This window comes from Pyxicephalus adspersus, chromosome 6 (assembly GCF_032062135.1).
Source record: "Pyxicephalus adspersus chromosome 6, UCB_Pads_2.0, whole genome shotgun sequence".
NCBI classification, from domain to species: Eukaryota; Metazoa; Chordata; class Amphibia; order Anura; family Pyxicephalidae; genus Pyxicephalus; species Pyxicephalus adspersus.
The window spans coordinates 35,008,446-35,025,865 of record NC_092863.1 but is presented as its reverse complement, the minus strand read 5'-3'; the positions used below and the strand labels follow the sequence as shown (position 1 = coordinate 35,025,865).

The 17,420-nt window shown below is 36.8% G+C and overlaps 1 protein-coding gene across 1 annotated transcript; it reads right to left on the bottom strand.

The window, feature by feature from the left end:
• Positions 1-4,040: 4,040 nt before the first annotated feature.
• Positions 4,041-4,973, bottom strand: LOC140332686 (olfactory receptor 6B9-like). Its single transcript, XM_072413879.1, has one exon. The coding sequence runs from the start codon at positions 4,971-4,973 to the stop codon at positions 4,041-4,043; it is 933 nt and encodes a 310-aa protein (XP_072269980.1).
• Positions 4,974-17,420: the final 12,447 nt, after the last annotated feature.

The following is a 17,420-nucleotide window of genomic DNA, read 5'->3' as shown; positions in this document are numbered from 1 at the left end:
TGTTTTGATGGTAATAATAATTGTTATTTTTATTGTATATATGTCCCATTTTCAGTTCTCATTCACTTGCACTTGGCTGTTTCTTTTCCCATAAGTTTCGACATCAAATTACAAATATCCACAGTGATGACCTGCACAAAGAGTTTTAAGTTTAGTGGGATCATTATATATGCTCTTTTACCCCACCCTCAAAGAGCCAGGTGTGTGAAGTTGTGTTTGGCGCTGCAAGACATAATGTTCCTTTACCAGTGACAATGCTAAGCCTGGACTTAAAAGTACCTTTATTGCCCCATGCAAAGTCTTTTTTATTGTTTTGAATATGGTTCTTTTAGAAGATTATTATTTTAATAATAATCTTACAATATATTATTTATAAAAATATATACCAATATTGTATCGTTATTGTTTTTTTTGGAACTGGGACTCTTTAGTCATTCTGTATGAATTGTATTACTAGTAGATGATTTGCTGAAAGAGTTATATGAAGCTACATAGGGTCTAAATGGAATAACTACCCTGAGTAAATCTCCTGTAGATCTCTCCTCTGGCCAAAAATACCCATTCACATATTTATTTCACCATACCTTATATACCAGTGCTTTGTTTTTATGGTCAACCATAAACAGTCTTCCCAGGATATAAAAATGCATGTTTCCTTCACACGTTCTTTTACTAGAAATATGCTAATAGTACCATTAAAACATAAAGTAATGTAAAAATGTATTTTAAGACAAATTCAGTAGCAGGTTTTTTTGTAGTGTTCTGCATTTTAAATTATAAAACAACTGAGAGTAAGAAATATGATGCAATATGTATGCATGTTTTCATTGGTTTCCAAACCAGAATTATAGAGATGTCTTGCAAGTTTTCTCTCATACCTACTATAACAAAAAAGTGAAAAGCAAAGTAAAATGTTACGGAAAAACACAACAGTTTATCTCTTTGATGTACAAATTGAGAAATGTGTGTTCACAAGTCTTATAAAAGGCTCTTTATATGTCATTGATGTACAAGCCATTCACTTGGGAGAAAAACATAAAACAATTTATTCCTATAATGAAAACTATTGGGAGTATCTATTGCTGTCCTAATATATTAAAAATATTTAATATAGATTTACAATCAATGATGCCGTATGCATTACTGCAAAACATGTTAATGCACATTTTGCACATTAGTGCATTGTGGTGGCAACTAATTTTTAATGAATGTTGGAATACCATTCATTTTAAATAGGTTATCTTAACGCAATGTACAATAATGTATAACAATATACACATACTAAAAAAGTGTGCACCCAGCTTCTCCGATCAAATTCTAGCCCTATCCATTCCCTACTAGAACCATTAACTGATAACAACTGTCAAATGTGCAGATGTTGGTTCTTTAGGAGCCAATGCTGTGGTTTGTGTGACCGAGCAGCTGACATAGTGCCAGCAGTAGGATAACTAGATCCTGAGGCAGCTGTTAACATTCCCTTAGAAACCAAGGTCACACAACAGTTGTATAGTGTGTCAAAATCGGACTCTCTGCCTCCATACCAGGCCCATAGCATTGCTCACAGCATAGTTAGGATGATATCATGAACATTCTTTGGAAACTTACAGCAGAGAAAGCAGTGCTCGTTCCACCTCTAGAAGACCTGATGAGGCACAAGCAACTTAAGCAAGAATAATGTGGCTGACAGAACATTGTAGTACAATACCATGAGGCAACATTACTGCCAAATTCTAGTATTGCTCAGGAAGCCATCAGAGTTCCCGAATTAAGTTTTAAGGGAAATTCTACCCGAAAATGTGGTAGGGGTAACAGGCAAGGTGGAAATATCTTTAACATTATAACCAATAGGCAAACTACTATAAACAATGGCATGGGCAGATAAATACCATTGAGCCAGATGAGGAGGCTTTTCATGCAACATCACATATTTAGTGGTTGTTAAACTATTGTAATATATGTCAGGGTCATATATTTCATGGTGGAAATAGCCATAGATTTGGCTTTTTTTGGTACCGACAACTGAACTCTTATGGGTCTGTGTGTGGGTTGCCTTCAGTCTTGCTTTACTGACAGCAATTCAAGATAATCCCCTCTGCATTGGCTGCAGGGTAGCCTTTTCATTCCCTAAAGTCTACTTTGCTTCTGCTCTAAAAACTGAAATCAGAGTTGCTTGGTCTGGCAAGGTCTATCCTGGTCATCTTTTGCTCTAGATTCGGACCCCAGGTTTAAATAGGCATGCTCTGCAGAATCTGATAATTTTGGTTAAAGGCCTTGCTATTCTTAACACACATGACTGGAAACCAGCTTTGGGCTTGATTTATCAAAGCTATCAAAGACTGGAGAAGATAGACTATCATGGGTGAATCCTGGCAATTCAGAAAACCTGGCATGGATCTAGGTCAAGATTGAAAACATTTCCTAACTAAATAATTTTAAGAAATTCATTGCCATGCTTACACAGGTTCACCCATGATAGTCTATCATCTACAGTCTTAAGGAGCTTTATTAAATCAAATATATTGTGTATTTTTCCCATTTGTAATGCAGTGCTGGTCCTGAGATCCACTGTATGAGTTGCCATGGTCTCACCCATCACAATTTGTCTTCATCCCAACTGTGTTTCATCATCATTAAGTCATACTTGGACAATAATGTCTATAGAATATCCTCCTTCTTCTTCCCTGGTCTTCACTGCTTTAGCTTGGTTATTGGCTTTTTGTATGGGAAACCTTTCAACCACAAAGTACATTGCCTTCAATAAATTGTTTGACTCGCAATCTTACATTGTGAAAATGAGTCGTATATACTAACCACTCAAAAGCAAAAGCTTTAAATGTAAGCATATGTGTATTTAGGAAAATGTGCAAAAGTGAATGTAGCATTCCTATGTAAGATACATAAATTCATACATTATGAATCATCCGGGTTCTCCCATGATAGTCTATCTTCTACAGTCTTGAAGAGTTTCAATAAATCAGGCCCAGTATGTCACATTTGTTACTATTTTGTACCATTAATTGACGAGTTTCAGCCTGAAATCCATCTCTAGTTAGAATGAAAGCCACATTTTAGTGAAATTGATTTCACATGTTATTTTTGCCCAAATGTTTTGAAAATGAAAGCTTTGCAAATGTAAATTTGTTTTAAAAAAAATTTCACTTTTGAAAGCTTTAAAAAAATCTCACAGTGCTCCCTAGGTCAAGAAATCAGATGGCAATTACGTGATGAATGACTAGTCATAGATCTCATAGGTAGTGGCTTTGGAGCATAACCAAGCACAGAAGCCTAAGAACAAGCTGACATACTATATATCAGAATCCAGCACACTGCAGATGTCTAATACAAGTAGTGAATTACAGATTGCAAAATACCAGTCATTACTTGACAAGAGAATTCTCAATGAAAACCTGTAGTGAGAGGAATAACGAAAGAAGACCAACTTCTGATCTTCTGATCCAGTTGTATGGCTGTCTCTGACTTCAGTGCTTTCCAAATCACTGCCATAGAACAATCATCATATGAGAAAGAGCATGTAAAAGCTTGTAACTATGTAACAATTGGTCCAGGTCAGAGGCTTGTATTTAAGTGGATCATGTAGGCTGCCATTGCTTACAATATTCAGAAAATGTTAGCATTTTCTAAATTACTGATCTAGAACAAACATATGGTTAGAGTGAAATCATAACTCCTCAACCCTGTACCTGCCCGAGGTAAGCTCTTTACAACTTACCAAAGCCTTTGGCTTAGTATTTTAAGGGGAGCAGACATTTCAGTTATCATATAATCTTACTACAGGTAATTTTGCAGAGAATTACACATTTTAGAAATCCAGCAAAAGTTTTGCAAAGACATGTCCATCTGTGTGTATTTAGGAAAGTAAAAGTAATTATGCACATTTTCCAGCTTTAAGAATAGTAGAGACACAGTTTTAGTTTTTACAAAGACGTTCTGATTTTATTTTCTTTAGATTAAATGTTTACACAAAACCTGTTTTGAACAGATTTTTATATTTATATTACAATTTACTACATCCAAAAAATCTAAAAACTAAATATAGCTTGTAAACTCTTTCTCATGTCAGTGTTTCGCAAAGTGTAGATCAATGGGTTTAACATTGGGATAAAAAAAGAATACAGCACAGACAGATATTTGTTAAAATCAAAGGAGTCAATAGCTTGGGGCCTTGCATACATAAATATGGTTGTTCCAAAAAATAAAATAACTACTATCAAGTGAGATGCACAAGTGGAGAAGGCTTTCTTCCAACCTCGGGCAACAGGTATTTTCATCATAACAGATATGATGTAGATATAAGATACTGTTATGAGTACCAGTGAAGTTATCAACACAAGCAAAGCAGATATAAAGTCTACAAGCTCTACAGTAGAGATATCCTCACAGGAAAGGTGAATGACTGGTGATATGTCACATAGGTAGTGGTTAATAGTCCTGGAACCACAAAAGTCTAGTTGAGCTATTAAACCTATTGAGAAGGAGCAAGCAAGAAAGCCTAAAAACACACTGCCTCCGGTCAGAAGCCAGCAAACTGAAGATGTCATAATACTGTGATAAAGTAGTGGATTACAGATGGCAAGATATCGGTCATAGGCCATTGCTGCCAACAAGAAGCACTCTACACATCCTATAGACAGAAACAAATACAGCTGTAACAGACAGCCCCAAACAGAAATCACATTGGTTTCTGTAATAAGATCACTCAACATTTTTGGAACGGTAACAGAGACATATAGCATTTCCAAGCATGAAAGTTTGCTAAGGAAGAAATACATGGGTGTGTAAAGTTTGGGATCCCATCTTACAATACCAATAATCGCTGTATTTTCCAGTAGTGTGAATATATAGGCAATAGAAAAGACTGTTGTAAGAATAGTCTTGATGAAAGGAGAAGTCTGGAAGCCAAGCAAAATGAAATGCATTTGGTCGGTAAGTTGGATGCTTTCATTATTGGCCATGCTGTACATAGACCAAGACATAGTAAAGTATTTAATTTCAGAAATAATCAATATTTTATATTGAAGGTCAGAAATACATTCAGCAGTTAATAAGGGAGAATCAAGAGTTGTTAAATATCTGTGCATCACTATTTTAATAAATATAAGATAGAAATGCCATGTTTCATGGGAAATAAAGGACCTAATTCATGCAGATGCATGATAAGTTGACCTTAAGTAAACCTGATTTACTTAAGTGTTAATTTAGGTGGAACAAAGGATCACTTAAAACCATTTCATGCCACCTCACCTTATTACATTTTTTTTCCTAATAAATCAGGCCCATACATTTGTAACAATATTTACCCCTTCTTATGTTATCTTATGTTTAAAGCTTTAATTTAGGGAAAAAATTAAAAAGAAAAAGATTTTTTGAATTTGTGTATGTAATCAGGTTTATGTTTGCAAATTTAGGGAAAAAAACAAACCAAGCCACCTTTGCACACTATTGTGACCCGCACACTATTGTTGTCTAAAAGGTAATTTTGCATTCATTCAATGTTTTTATTATTAAGGACAGTAATATCCCAAGTTTCAAGTAATTCCCTGTATATATTCTTCAAAGCAACACTGGAAATTTGATACATAAATATAAAGCAATGTCAAAAAGTACAAAAACTGTCAAAATGTGAACGTAGAGAAAAGTAACTGGTATAAAAACAGTATTAGTTTACAAAGGTCTGTTGTTTTTTCATGGTTTACTTTTTTCAATACATATAACAAATGAATAAATCCATAAATATCAGTGCTTTGTCATTGGAAGAAGAGACCATAAAGCAGGAACTAAAAAAATTAGACATGCGGTACATATCTTTAAATTTTGCATCTCACTTAAAGTTTTCTTTTATACTAACCCAATGCAAAAATGTAAAAGACCTAAATTGCCTTGAGTATAAAGAATGGGTTATTAAAATCATGAATAGGTTTATTGAAAAAAAATTGGTTTAGTGCTTTAGAAATGAAAATAGCAACAAAGTGTCATTAGAAGATTGAAACAGAATCTGTTTGTTGAATCACAACAAGAAATAAGCAGAAAAAGATTTAATTGAGGGGAAACAATTTAGGGAAACAGTGTAATGTCTGTTGTATTGGTCTTTATTAAATGTTATTAAAACTAAAATCCAATGAGTATTTATAGATGTAACACTACTCTACTCTACAGTTCAGATGTTTACTCTTGAGACGGTATACCCTATTGATTATAAAGTAATTTTTCTACACCAAAGGTTTGCTTTTTCTTTTTCGAGAACTAAAGACTTCCTAAATAAATATCCCAAGAAAGCCAGAAAAATAAGTTATCCCTTTAAATGATTTTACTGCTCCATGTGTTGTAGATAAATTGACACATTGAAAAGCCTAGCAATTCTTACAAATTTTTGATGACATGATCATGGAGTACAGCATCAGATATTGTGTAGGGGGTAGTGATGGTTGCTTAATTTTGGAGGGACATTACATATTATAATTCAGTACATTTTAAATCTTATTTGGTATTAAATGAAATAGAAGATGTAAAAAAAATGCAAGGAAAAAGTTGAAAAGTTCTACTCAATTAATTTAAAACAAAAATTTGGCTGTGCCTACCAAAGATACTGTATTGTTGTGTAAAAGTTGTCTAAGTCAATCTGGCTGTAATTAACAACCCCAGCCTGTATGTGGTGCTTGTTCGTTCAAGCACATCCTACACAGAGAGGATGGAGGGCCTGACTATCTCAGCTCAACCCAAGAAAACCTCCTATATATGACTCCCTTCTGCCAAAGTTACTGTATTTGCCCCAATTAATGGCAGCTTAGAGCTTTGTGTGTGTATTCAGGATACAGCTACTCTATGAGAACCTTGCTCTGTTAGATATCGGCTGATCCTATAATAACTTTGTGCAGCTGACTTTTTATTTCACACTCTAGGGACATTGCTCCTTAACACTGTGAGTTAGATGTCCTTTAAAGCTTGAGCAATGTTCACACAGTAGAGACATAACATAACTTAGTAAAATGAAGTTTAAATCCATCCTTTTAATATGACTACTGATCATGTCACCTGCCATGTACACATGGAAACTGTTATGTGTGGGTGGTTCAAAATGTAATAGTTCTTTAAATAGTTTTTTGCAATGCAAGAAACACACACACAAAGACACTACTAAAAAAACAGTTCAACACAAAGTCAATTAAACGTGAAGGATATTAATTTCTCTGGTTAGGTATTGATTCTGATACAATTTTACCTGCGTTGGTGCAAATAAAAGCATCAACGGGTAGACAATTAGGACAACCCCTAATAAGGGAATTGTTTTTACCACAGACCCTTTTTCTTCTCTTATTTTTACTTGATGGCATTTCATCAGTTTTGCATTTTACTAGTTCCCATGTCACTGCTGGTACAGTACAGTAACGTGAGGCAGTACTGTCAGCCCACTCAGGTTACCGAGGTAGTCCAGAGCCTCCATGATGATTCAATCATATGTGATTTTGCAGGGAGTTTTGTTGTGTCTGCAAACAAAAGGTCATGTGGTTGTATGTCTACTACACTAGCAGAGCTGGACAGGGCCATAGAAGGGCAAAAACCCAACATTGGGACTGGTATTTGCATCTGTGTGTGAGGAGGAACAGGAGGAGTGCAACCAGATCCTAACATCAATAAATGTCCTTCAGTGAGATATTTATGTGCATATTTCTGTTATAAACAGACTTCATGAGAGTGGCATGTGGGCCCAATGTCTGGTAGTGGGACCTGTCTGTGCAGCCCATCGTCATGCAGCTTGATTGGCAATTACCAGAGAACACCATATTAGGCAAATTCACCATTGGTGCCCAGTTCTCCTTACAGATGGGAGCAGGGCACACTGAGCACATGATGTATCCAATAAACTTCCCCTTCCTTATCCACTTCCACTTCTCCATATTCTCCAGCTGCCGGAGCATACAAGTTCTGTTCCAAGTCTCGGATTTGCCAGATCTAATAATCACAGATGGCCATATTGGCACAACATCTTCAATCTTCTACAAGGGGATGACATCACTGCTGCAGCCCTCTAAAAATGTGGGAACACAAGGCACCATTATGTGTTGCTGTGCTGGTAGGGGTGCGGGGGGGGGGGGTCTGTTTGCAGCAGCTGTTAGGAAGAATAGAGAAAATACAGTGCTTAAGTCGCCAGCATTTTGAGCTAAAGGGATGGGACCAGTTTGTAGCACTCTTCAGTTTTTTTCATATTTAGACTGTTGATGTATAGACACATTGGACCTGATTTATTAAAACTCCCAAAAGCTGGAGAAGATACTACTTCATCAGTGAACCTGGGTGATCCAGCAATTTCTTAAAAGTTATATGTTATATGTTAGCAAATATTTTCAATCCTGGACACCATCCATACCAGGTTTGTTGGATCACCCAGGTTCACTGATGAAGGTGTATCTTCTTCAGTCTATGAGAGCTTTAAATCAGGCCATTGAGCTGGTGTGGAAATGCCATCAATGGGTTGAAGTTGGACCACTAATCTGATGGACTCTGGACCGCGCATGTGCGGGGAGCCGTGTGCCACTCAAAGGGCAAGAAACTTCCCCCCAGAATGATGTCATGATGCCAGAACCTGCCCACTCTCCCATCGCAGGTCCTGAGCCAGTGGGCCACGGACCAGGGGTTGGGGACCCCTGCTTTAATCAAACCAAACCTACTGAGTTTTCAGATAGGAGTTTCATCTTTTAGAAAAAATACATGCAATTTGTGTGAATCACAGGAAACAAACACTGATGACAGTGCTAATGAACAACATTTATTCAGTCCAGAAGATCTATAAGAGAAAAGTGCTCAGGAGGAGAACATTGATAGTGGCACAAGTAGTTTTTTTACTGTTATGGTTTTGCAGCTACTTCTGCTGGTGGAAGAAATGGTGTTGCTGCAGGGCTCACAAAACAACTTTCCTGTCAAAGCTACTGATTGTACAGTGCCTGCTGTACAACTTGGTGAAAGCCAGCTTCTTTGTAAAACTTAATGTGTGCTAATCTACTCTGGAAGATACTATGCAACCATTATTTTTCAAACCAAGCAATCCATGCACTCTGTGAACATTTAGCTTGGAATGTTTCTACTTCTCTAAATTTTTATTGTGTTGCCAGGTCCACCCAAAGGTTTGCACCCATTGTGCTCCCATTTCAGCAGATTTGAGCACTTGTGTTTCTTTGATTCAGGACAGTGCTATTGCTATCATGAACAAACATTGTACAGACACTGGAACGTATTTTCCTGTAAAGGTCATACCAGAGTCCCATTTCTTCAGCAGGCATATATCTGCCCCCATGTCCATTTGTCTCTGTTATGACTTCCAGACTCCAGCCCCAGACCACACAGGGTTTACTACAGTCTCTTTGACATGATGGACAACCATTTTCAGCAGCAACAGCAGCATGAGGATGGGGAGTTACAATATCAAAAAGGGCATATGGTATGATCTTATCTTCCCCTCTGGTTATGGGGCAATAAAACTGAATGTTTGGCCAGAATTGTCCAAGTATTACATCCAGGTTCATGCTTATCCACCCACGAGTGCATGTCAAAGAGTGCCATTGTTGCTGTGGAGACACTAACATTCTATAAAATGAACAAATCCTGGTTTGGTCACCTGTTTCAGCCACTTGTTTCTAAGGCGAAACAGACAATATATCACCACCAACCACTCTAGCACCTACCACAACCACCAACAGCACAATTGTAAGGGGAACCTTTAAAAAAATGGATACAGACTGTTCAAGATACCTAAAACTTCCTAAAATAATCACTGTTTGTACTTCTGCACCAGCAGACTAGCAGTAGCAGATAATACCATCTTGGCAAATACTATCTGTTCCTTTTTTCTCACTGTTATTATTTGCTGCTCTGAGCTGCCCTGTCAAAAGCAAAATGAGAAATTGGCAACAGTAGCAGAAAATTGCAAGCGCTGTCTGCACCATGTGTCTTTATTAGCTACTCCAAACTCTGTCCCTGGCTCACTAGCACAGTAGGACAAATTGGAGCCCTGTCTAGATGTACTCTGTCTTTTATATGAGACTGCACTAATGCCAGCCCTTTGTAGAGGAGAGAAACCAGAATTTTTAGAAGTGTAAGATTATCTGACCTGGGAGGTGACCTAAGATTGCTGAAATTCCTAATTCTGATTCAATTGAAAAAGTACAAATTTGGAATCCACTCTAATCTGAACTATTTGACCACCATAAGGCTGAAATGAGGAAGGCATGCACATCACCAACACTATCCCCCTGCACTCATGCAGTTGTGTTATCAAACAATTCCAATGAGTCCTCGATGACAATAGGTTGGGCTATTCCAAAATTCCAAGAAGAGAAGGAGGAAAAGAGGGTGCTTCATCAATAGTTGCAGAAAATGTACAATCTTTCCTAGAAAACAAATCCTTTGCCAGGCACTTCATAACTATTTTACATTCCTTAGATGTATATTATGGCCACTTTGCAACAGAAAAGACAGATGTTGTCTAATGAGAACTTGCTTGCCCCTACCACCTCCATTTATAGAACCTCTACCTCTCACTATAGGCCTGCCTGCCATTTGTTTATTTATGGCATTTAAATGGTCGTAATAGCCTTAATATATTGGAGGCTATGTCAATAGAGAGGGATATATGTTTGATGCTTGGTTTTAGTTGATAAGTTTGTGGTTGTGAGCTGCAAGCAAAGGGCATTCTAATAAATAAATGTGAAATGTGAAAAAAACAATTTCAAGGGGATCCAACAACTACAGTAGTTGTTGACACGCACAAAAAGGCAAGTCTAAAAAAAACTGTTGGGTTTATGAACAGTGAATAGGGTGTACACAAGAATATGCAGCAAATCACACTGCATTTCATAGTAATAAAGCATATTTCAACAATCTTACTCTTCCTGTCAGCTCTTAAACTTCTACAACACACACTCACAAATAGCTGTTGGAAATGTACTATAGTGAGTGGATAAAAGATAACAAAGCCCCCATTATTCTTTTACCTTCTGAGCTTATCTAAGTTCAAAGGCTGATTACAAAGGTCATGGTACTATGAATTTGCTTCTAGTAAAATTCACATAAATTCATTGTGATCCCTGATCTTCATCCCTAGTCACAATCACCATCAAGGTGATAATCTTTCATTTACAAATAGCTTCACGCTGAGACATTAGAAAAAAAAGAGCTCCTCTGATATCTTTGTTCCTCAGGCTATATATAATGGGATTCAAGAGAGGTGTAATACTGGTGTAGAAAATGGATAGAAGCCATTCCTTGTCTGCCAGAAGATTCGATTTTGGCCTCATGTACATGAAACAGCCACTTCCATAAAAAAGCAGGACAACAACAAGGTGAGAAACACATGTTGAAAATGTTTTCATTCGTCCACCTCCTTTTGGTATTCTCAAAACTGAAAACAAAATATGTACTTAGGATCCACAAATTAAAATGAAACAGCCAATCATGAGAAAACCACCAACAGCAAAGACAGTAACCTCGTTAATATAGGTGTTCATACAGGAAATCTTAAGCAGGGGTGGAATATCACAGAAATAATGATTGAGTATTTTTGGCCCACAAAATGGCAACCTAAATGTGTTTGCAGTGTGAATTGCCCCATATACGCTGCCAACTACCCAAGTGCCAACAACCATATGGGTACAAACATCCTGACTCATTATAGCGGAGTACCTTAAAGGATTACAAATGGCAAAGTATCGGTCATAAGCCATTGTTGCCAGAAATGAGGATTCAGAAGCTCCCAAAGACAGTAAAAAATATAACTGAATAATGCATGCTGGTAAGGAAATGGCAAAATGTTCAATCAAAAAGTTCACCAACATTTGTGGCAGGGTTGTAGAAGTGTAACAGATATCCAGAATGGAGAGATTCTTAAGAAAGAAATACATAGGGGTCTGAAGATGAAAGTCGAAATTTGTCAGAATAAATATAAACATATTCCCAATCACTGTTATGAGGTATATAATAAGAAACAAAACAAAAAAAAAACCTTTCAGTCTTGTTTCCCCAGCAAAGGCATTTAGGTAGAACATATTATTTACGGTGTGATTGTCCATGTTTACAGGATGATGAAGATTGTTTTTTTCTGGTAGAATGGTGATAATTCTAATACTTCTTCTGTATCTACCACACAACAAATGGTTGTTGGAAAATCTTCCTTATATAACGTTCTGTTTTTGAGTTTCACTGAGTAGCGTGATTTTGATCACACTTGTACTTCTGTTTTTGTGCTTGTTTATCTGATTTGAATGGAAAGGATTAAACATGTTATAATAGAATAAAAGATACGAGATAAATGGAATTGTAGCTGAAAGACAATATGCCTGAAATAATTAAAAATATATGAACCCCGTTGCAGTGCAAAGTCTGCAAACTTAGTCAAACATTATCTTTCAATATTTACTGTACTAATAGGAATTGTTACAATGATCACATAGAGACTTAGAGTTGAGATAGCTAACTGATATCATTTATGCAGAACATGCTCCAGCATCTGGTGACAATGTTTATCAGTGAATCAAATGTGCAGATTTGAATATCCACCATTTGATTCCGCCGTGATAGAGATGAATGTTAGCACTGTTCAGGTTAACTTCAGGCTCATTAACGTACATAGTGAAAAGCTGTCTCCTTACCACCACTACTATTGTAAGTAAAAGGAACCTGTAAACCCATAAAAACAATGGTCAATAAAATGCTGACCAATTTGATTGTTCTCATTTGTAAGTGTTTGTAGATGGTTACTGTCCCTAAAGGAACAGCCAGCCAAGGAAATGGTAAAAGAAATTGGAGTTGATTTTGACTTAGATCAGAGGTATTCTGATCTTGGATTGGAACTCAGAATTTAGGAAATCCAAGAGGCTCAGTCAATACGGCAGCCGGACATTGACAAGTATGGTCCGCCACCAGACAATGACAGCTGAGACATACTTTACCTATAACTAATAGTTTTATATACCTATAATTGATGTTTTTTGTGTTCTCAGTACCTCTAGGTCCATCATTGAAAAAGTCAAGTCAGTCTAAGCTAACAAGCAAAGGAGCCAGGTGCAAGTGGGGTGTTTGGATTAGCCAGAAAGCTAGACAGGTACAAATGGAGGGCAGGTTTTACTTGCACTTGGCTTCCTTGCTGGCTACCCAGACCTTTCACTTGCACTTGGCTATTTTTAAGGCTAGAGCTTCACTTCCTTCTGGCTCCCCTGCTGACTAGCTCAGATTCAGCACTTGTCCCTATGTTGCTGGCTAGCCAGATGCAAATGGAGCATGCAGAGGGTATAGTTAGCAAGCACGTTAGCCATGTGTATTGGGGCCTGAACCTCCCATTGCTGGCTCTTTTTGAGTTAATTCATCCCAACAGCTTTGTAAGGACCATTCACACAAGGCTGTCAATGTACTACAATATGTAATAAATTGTTCACAGACAAGGTGTAGATTTTGTAGACATACAGTGATCCTTCCACCAACAATATATATCTGCTGCTTATGTCAGATTTATCGGCAGTTTCATCTGCATGACAAAGCTGAGGAAAATATATATCCAACCCTGTTAATTAATAAAGAGGATTTACTATTTTATTGACATGTATACAGCTATCAGAATTTATTTTAATTATAATGGTCCTGTAAGTGCAGAGACCCATACATTTGTGTACTGAATAGGGCCTGTATGTAGAGAAGAGAGACACTCCTGCCTAGTGCCTAACCTTACCCAGTATCTAACCTTACCCTTCCAAGAAGACCATTAACAGGACCTGGCAGAGAGGGTAGTGCACATAGAAGAAAAGGATCCAGATGATGCTTCTTACTATCACCTGCCACAACACCAGCACAACAGCCAATCGCCTCCATCTCTTACCCATCTACCTGACCTCCTCCAGCTATTTGCAATCAGAAGTTCTTCCACAGATCACTAGTTTTACAACTGTTCTCCCGAGAAGTTTTTTTGCAGTCGGCTAAGTTATAATTATGTCAGCTTTCTAATGCCCCCATGTACTTTGTTTCAACCTTTGTCCTTCTTATGTTTCTATCTTGTGTTTAATTAGTTTAATTAGTAGCACTTAAATCAATATTAGGAAACTCTATGTGTAAAATACTATTAAAAAATATATAGAAATTATGTGAGTCAGTTTTGCAGTCTGATAAATCAAGATTGACCATATCGTAAATGCAACAATGATGGTTTAAAATGGTTTAAATGGTTTAAAATCCTCCTTTTCTGCTGAAAATATTCGCAGTTGCAATGTTGGAAAGAATTTATTAACCGCTAATCTTCAGAAAGCTAAAATACCATGCTATTTGTTACCTGTTATGAAAATGTAAACAGGGATAGGTGCTTACAAAATCGTACATTTCTTCATGTTACCTGTGCACACCTAAATGCACCTACAGATATATATTGGCTGGGCACCTAGCTAGCTACCCCTTGGTATCTAATGGAAAACATAGTAATGACAGACTTTGGTCCTGGAGCTTTCTTGTCCTGTCACACTGGGAACCCAGTGAGTGCACATCAGAATGCAGCTGATTATTTAAACAAGACACCTGGAATTTCAGGCCAGGTGTAGACCCAGACAAGAAGGGTCCAGACGCTTTAAAATGGCCATTACCAAAAAGCCATCTGTCTGGCAGAAACCCTGCTATCATTTCTGGAACCAATACAATAAGCACCACATCCTGAGCACTACACAATTTCTACCTTTGACCTTACCAGCCATACTATGGGACAACCTGTTACAAATTACACATTTAAATAGGGATTTGAACATTGAACATAGTTCAATGTTTTAATTACTATTCTAACCTTACCTTGGGAAACAAGAATCTTGTTCTCAATCATTATATACTGTACTGTAATTATGCAACACCATTTAGTAATGCAAATCACTAAATAAAATAGTAAATGAAAAAACTACAACACCCCTGCATGATAAACAATGTGAACATTTCAGACACATGCCTTTTTATATGCTATGAATGAGATTCAATTTCAGTCTACTTTAATGCCATAGACATTTCTCAACAGATTTCTCAGTATATTTAGTAACTAATTAATTCCCAAGGATTGTAAACATATTTTTTTCTTTATTTATTATGACCCAGATTAATCAATAATACTGTATTTTCTTTTAGAATGAATTGTAGAATACATAAAATGTTTGAAGTAATTATTTATAGAACTTTTATGCAGCTGAAAGATGAATCGTTTTGTTCTTTTTATAATGTTTAAATGGTATTCCAGTATAAATGAAACAAAATGAAAACAAAAAAAAAACAAATGAAAACAGGATTTTTGTGTTCACATTAATTACCTTTAATCTATAATATTTCTATTGAGGAACACAAAAACCCTTGTGGTTATACTGATTGCTAGAGGAGTGTGTGGCTCATGATACCTCTCCCACTACCAGCATGCTCCAGTTTTGCATTAAGCAATACCAAGAACATGATCAAAAACAGGAATGGAAACCATGTACTTCAATAAACTCCAAAAAAAAAGTTGTAAAGAATTTATAGTAAGAACAAAAATACTATTTTTTTCCCCATGCTTTAAAGTGGAAAAAAAGACACTTTACTTCTGCAGAGCCCTTGATCCCTCTACAATTGACTTCCTTTTGCTCCCCTGTTGTCTTAGATTCTTAACTTGTTCTGGCAAGAGGACTCTTTGTGCTTTTTCTTCCTGCTTTTGCTTACATCACCAATCTCGCACTGCACAAGATTGGGTCTTTACCAGCATAGCAGTAAAGACAGAAGAGGAGGTTGTCTTCTCTTTTTTTTAATAAAAATTTAAAAACACAATTTGTACTTTATATAAAAGGAGTATCTACCTTTTTAAATACAATAAAAAGTGCGGTGGTAGGTCTGTTTTAGGAGACACAAGAAGACTCATATTTATGATGTCCAAAATAGTACAACTTACTGGTGGAAAACACAGCAAACAATCAAAGGTCCCTTTAGGATAGTCTACAGCTCAAAGAACCAGTCTGCACACAAAGCTGGTCTAGGTTGTGGACAAAGCATGTACCTGGTAAAACAGAAGACCATGTTGGTATGGTTGTAGATCTTCAGTTAACATGCCAGGGGATGGCGGACAGTATACGTCTATTTCCTGGCCAAACATTATCTAATAAAGGATTGACAAGTACAATATTAAGAAATAAATAAATAATAGTTACCCCTTCTTATGTTATCTTATGTTTAAAGCTTTAATTTAGGGAAAAAATTAAAAAGAAAAAGATATTTTGAATTTGTGTATGTAATCAGGTTTATGTTTGCAAATTTAGGGAAAAAAACAAACCAAGTCACCTTTCCACACTATTGTGACCCGCACACTATTGTTGTCTAAAAGGCAATTTTGCATTCATTCAATGTTTTTATTATTAAGGACAGTAATATCCCAAGTTTCAAGTAATTCCCTGTATATATTCTTCAAACCTTACCACCACTACTATTGTAAGTAAAAGGAACCTGTAAACCCATAAAAACAATGGTCAATAAAATGCTGACCAATTTGATTGTTCTCATTTGTTAGTGTTTGTAGATGGTTACTGTCCCTAAAGGAACAGCCAAGGAAATGGTAAAAGTAATTGGAGTTGATTTTGACTTAGATCAGAGCTATTCTGATCTTGGATTGGAACACAGAATTTAGGAAATCGGAGAGGCTCAGTCAATACGGCCACCAGACAATGACAGCTGAGACGTACTATACCTATAATTATTAGTCTTTATATACCTATAATTGATGTTTTTTGTGTTATCAGTACCTCTAGGTCCATCATTGAAAAAGTCAAGTCAGTCTAAGCTAACCAACAAAGGAGCCAGGTGCAAGTGGGGTTATTGGATTAGCCAGAAAGGTAGACAGGTGCAAATAGAGGGCAGGTTTTACTTGCACTTGGCTTCTTTGCTGGCAACCCAGACCTTTCACTTGCACTTGGCTATTTTTAAGGCTAGAGCTTCACTTCCTTCTGGCTCCCCTGCTGGCTAGCCCAGATTCTGCACTTGTCCCTATGTTGCTGGCTAGCCAGATGCAAATGGAGCATGCAGAGGGTATAAGTAGCAAGCACGTTAGCCATGTGTATTGGGGCCTGAACCTCCCATTGCATCTGGCACTTTTTTGAGTTAATTCATCCCAACAGCTTTGTAAGGACCATCCACACAAGGCTGTCAATGTACAATATGTAATAAATTGTTCACAGACAAGGTGTAGATTTTGTAGACATACAGTGATCCTTCCACCAACAATATCTATCTGCTGTTTATGACAGATTTATCGGCAGTTTCATCTGCATGACAAAGCTGAGGAAAATATATATCCAACCCTGTTAATTAACCACCTGAGCGTTACACTGATTTCTAGATTTCTGTTCCAAAAGCGTCACAGGTTTTCATGAAATTTTTTTTTT

Excerpts from the sequence above, each read along its gene's own strand:
- LOC140332686 (XM_072413879.1), bottom strand. The coding sequence starts at position 4,973 with ATGGCCAATAATGAAAGCATCCAACTTACCGACCAAATGCATTTCATT.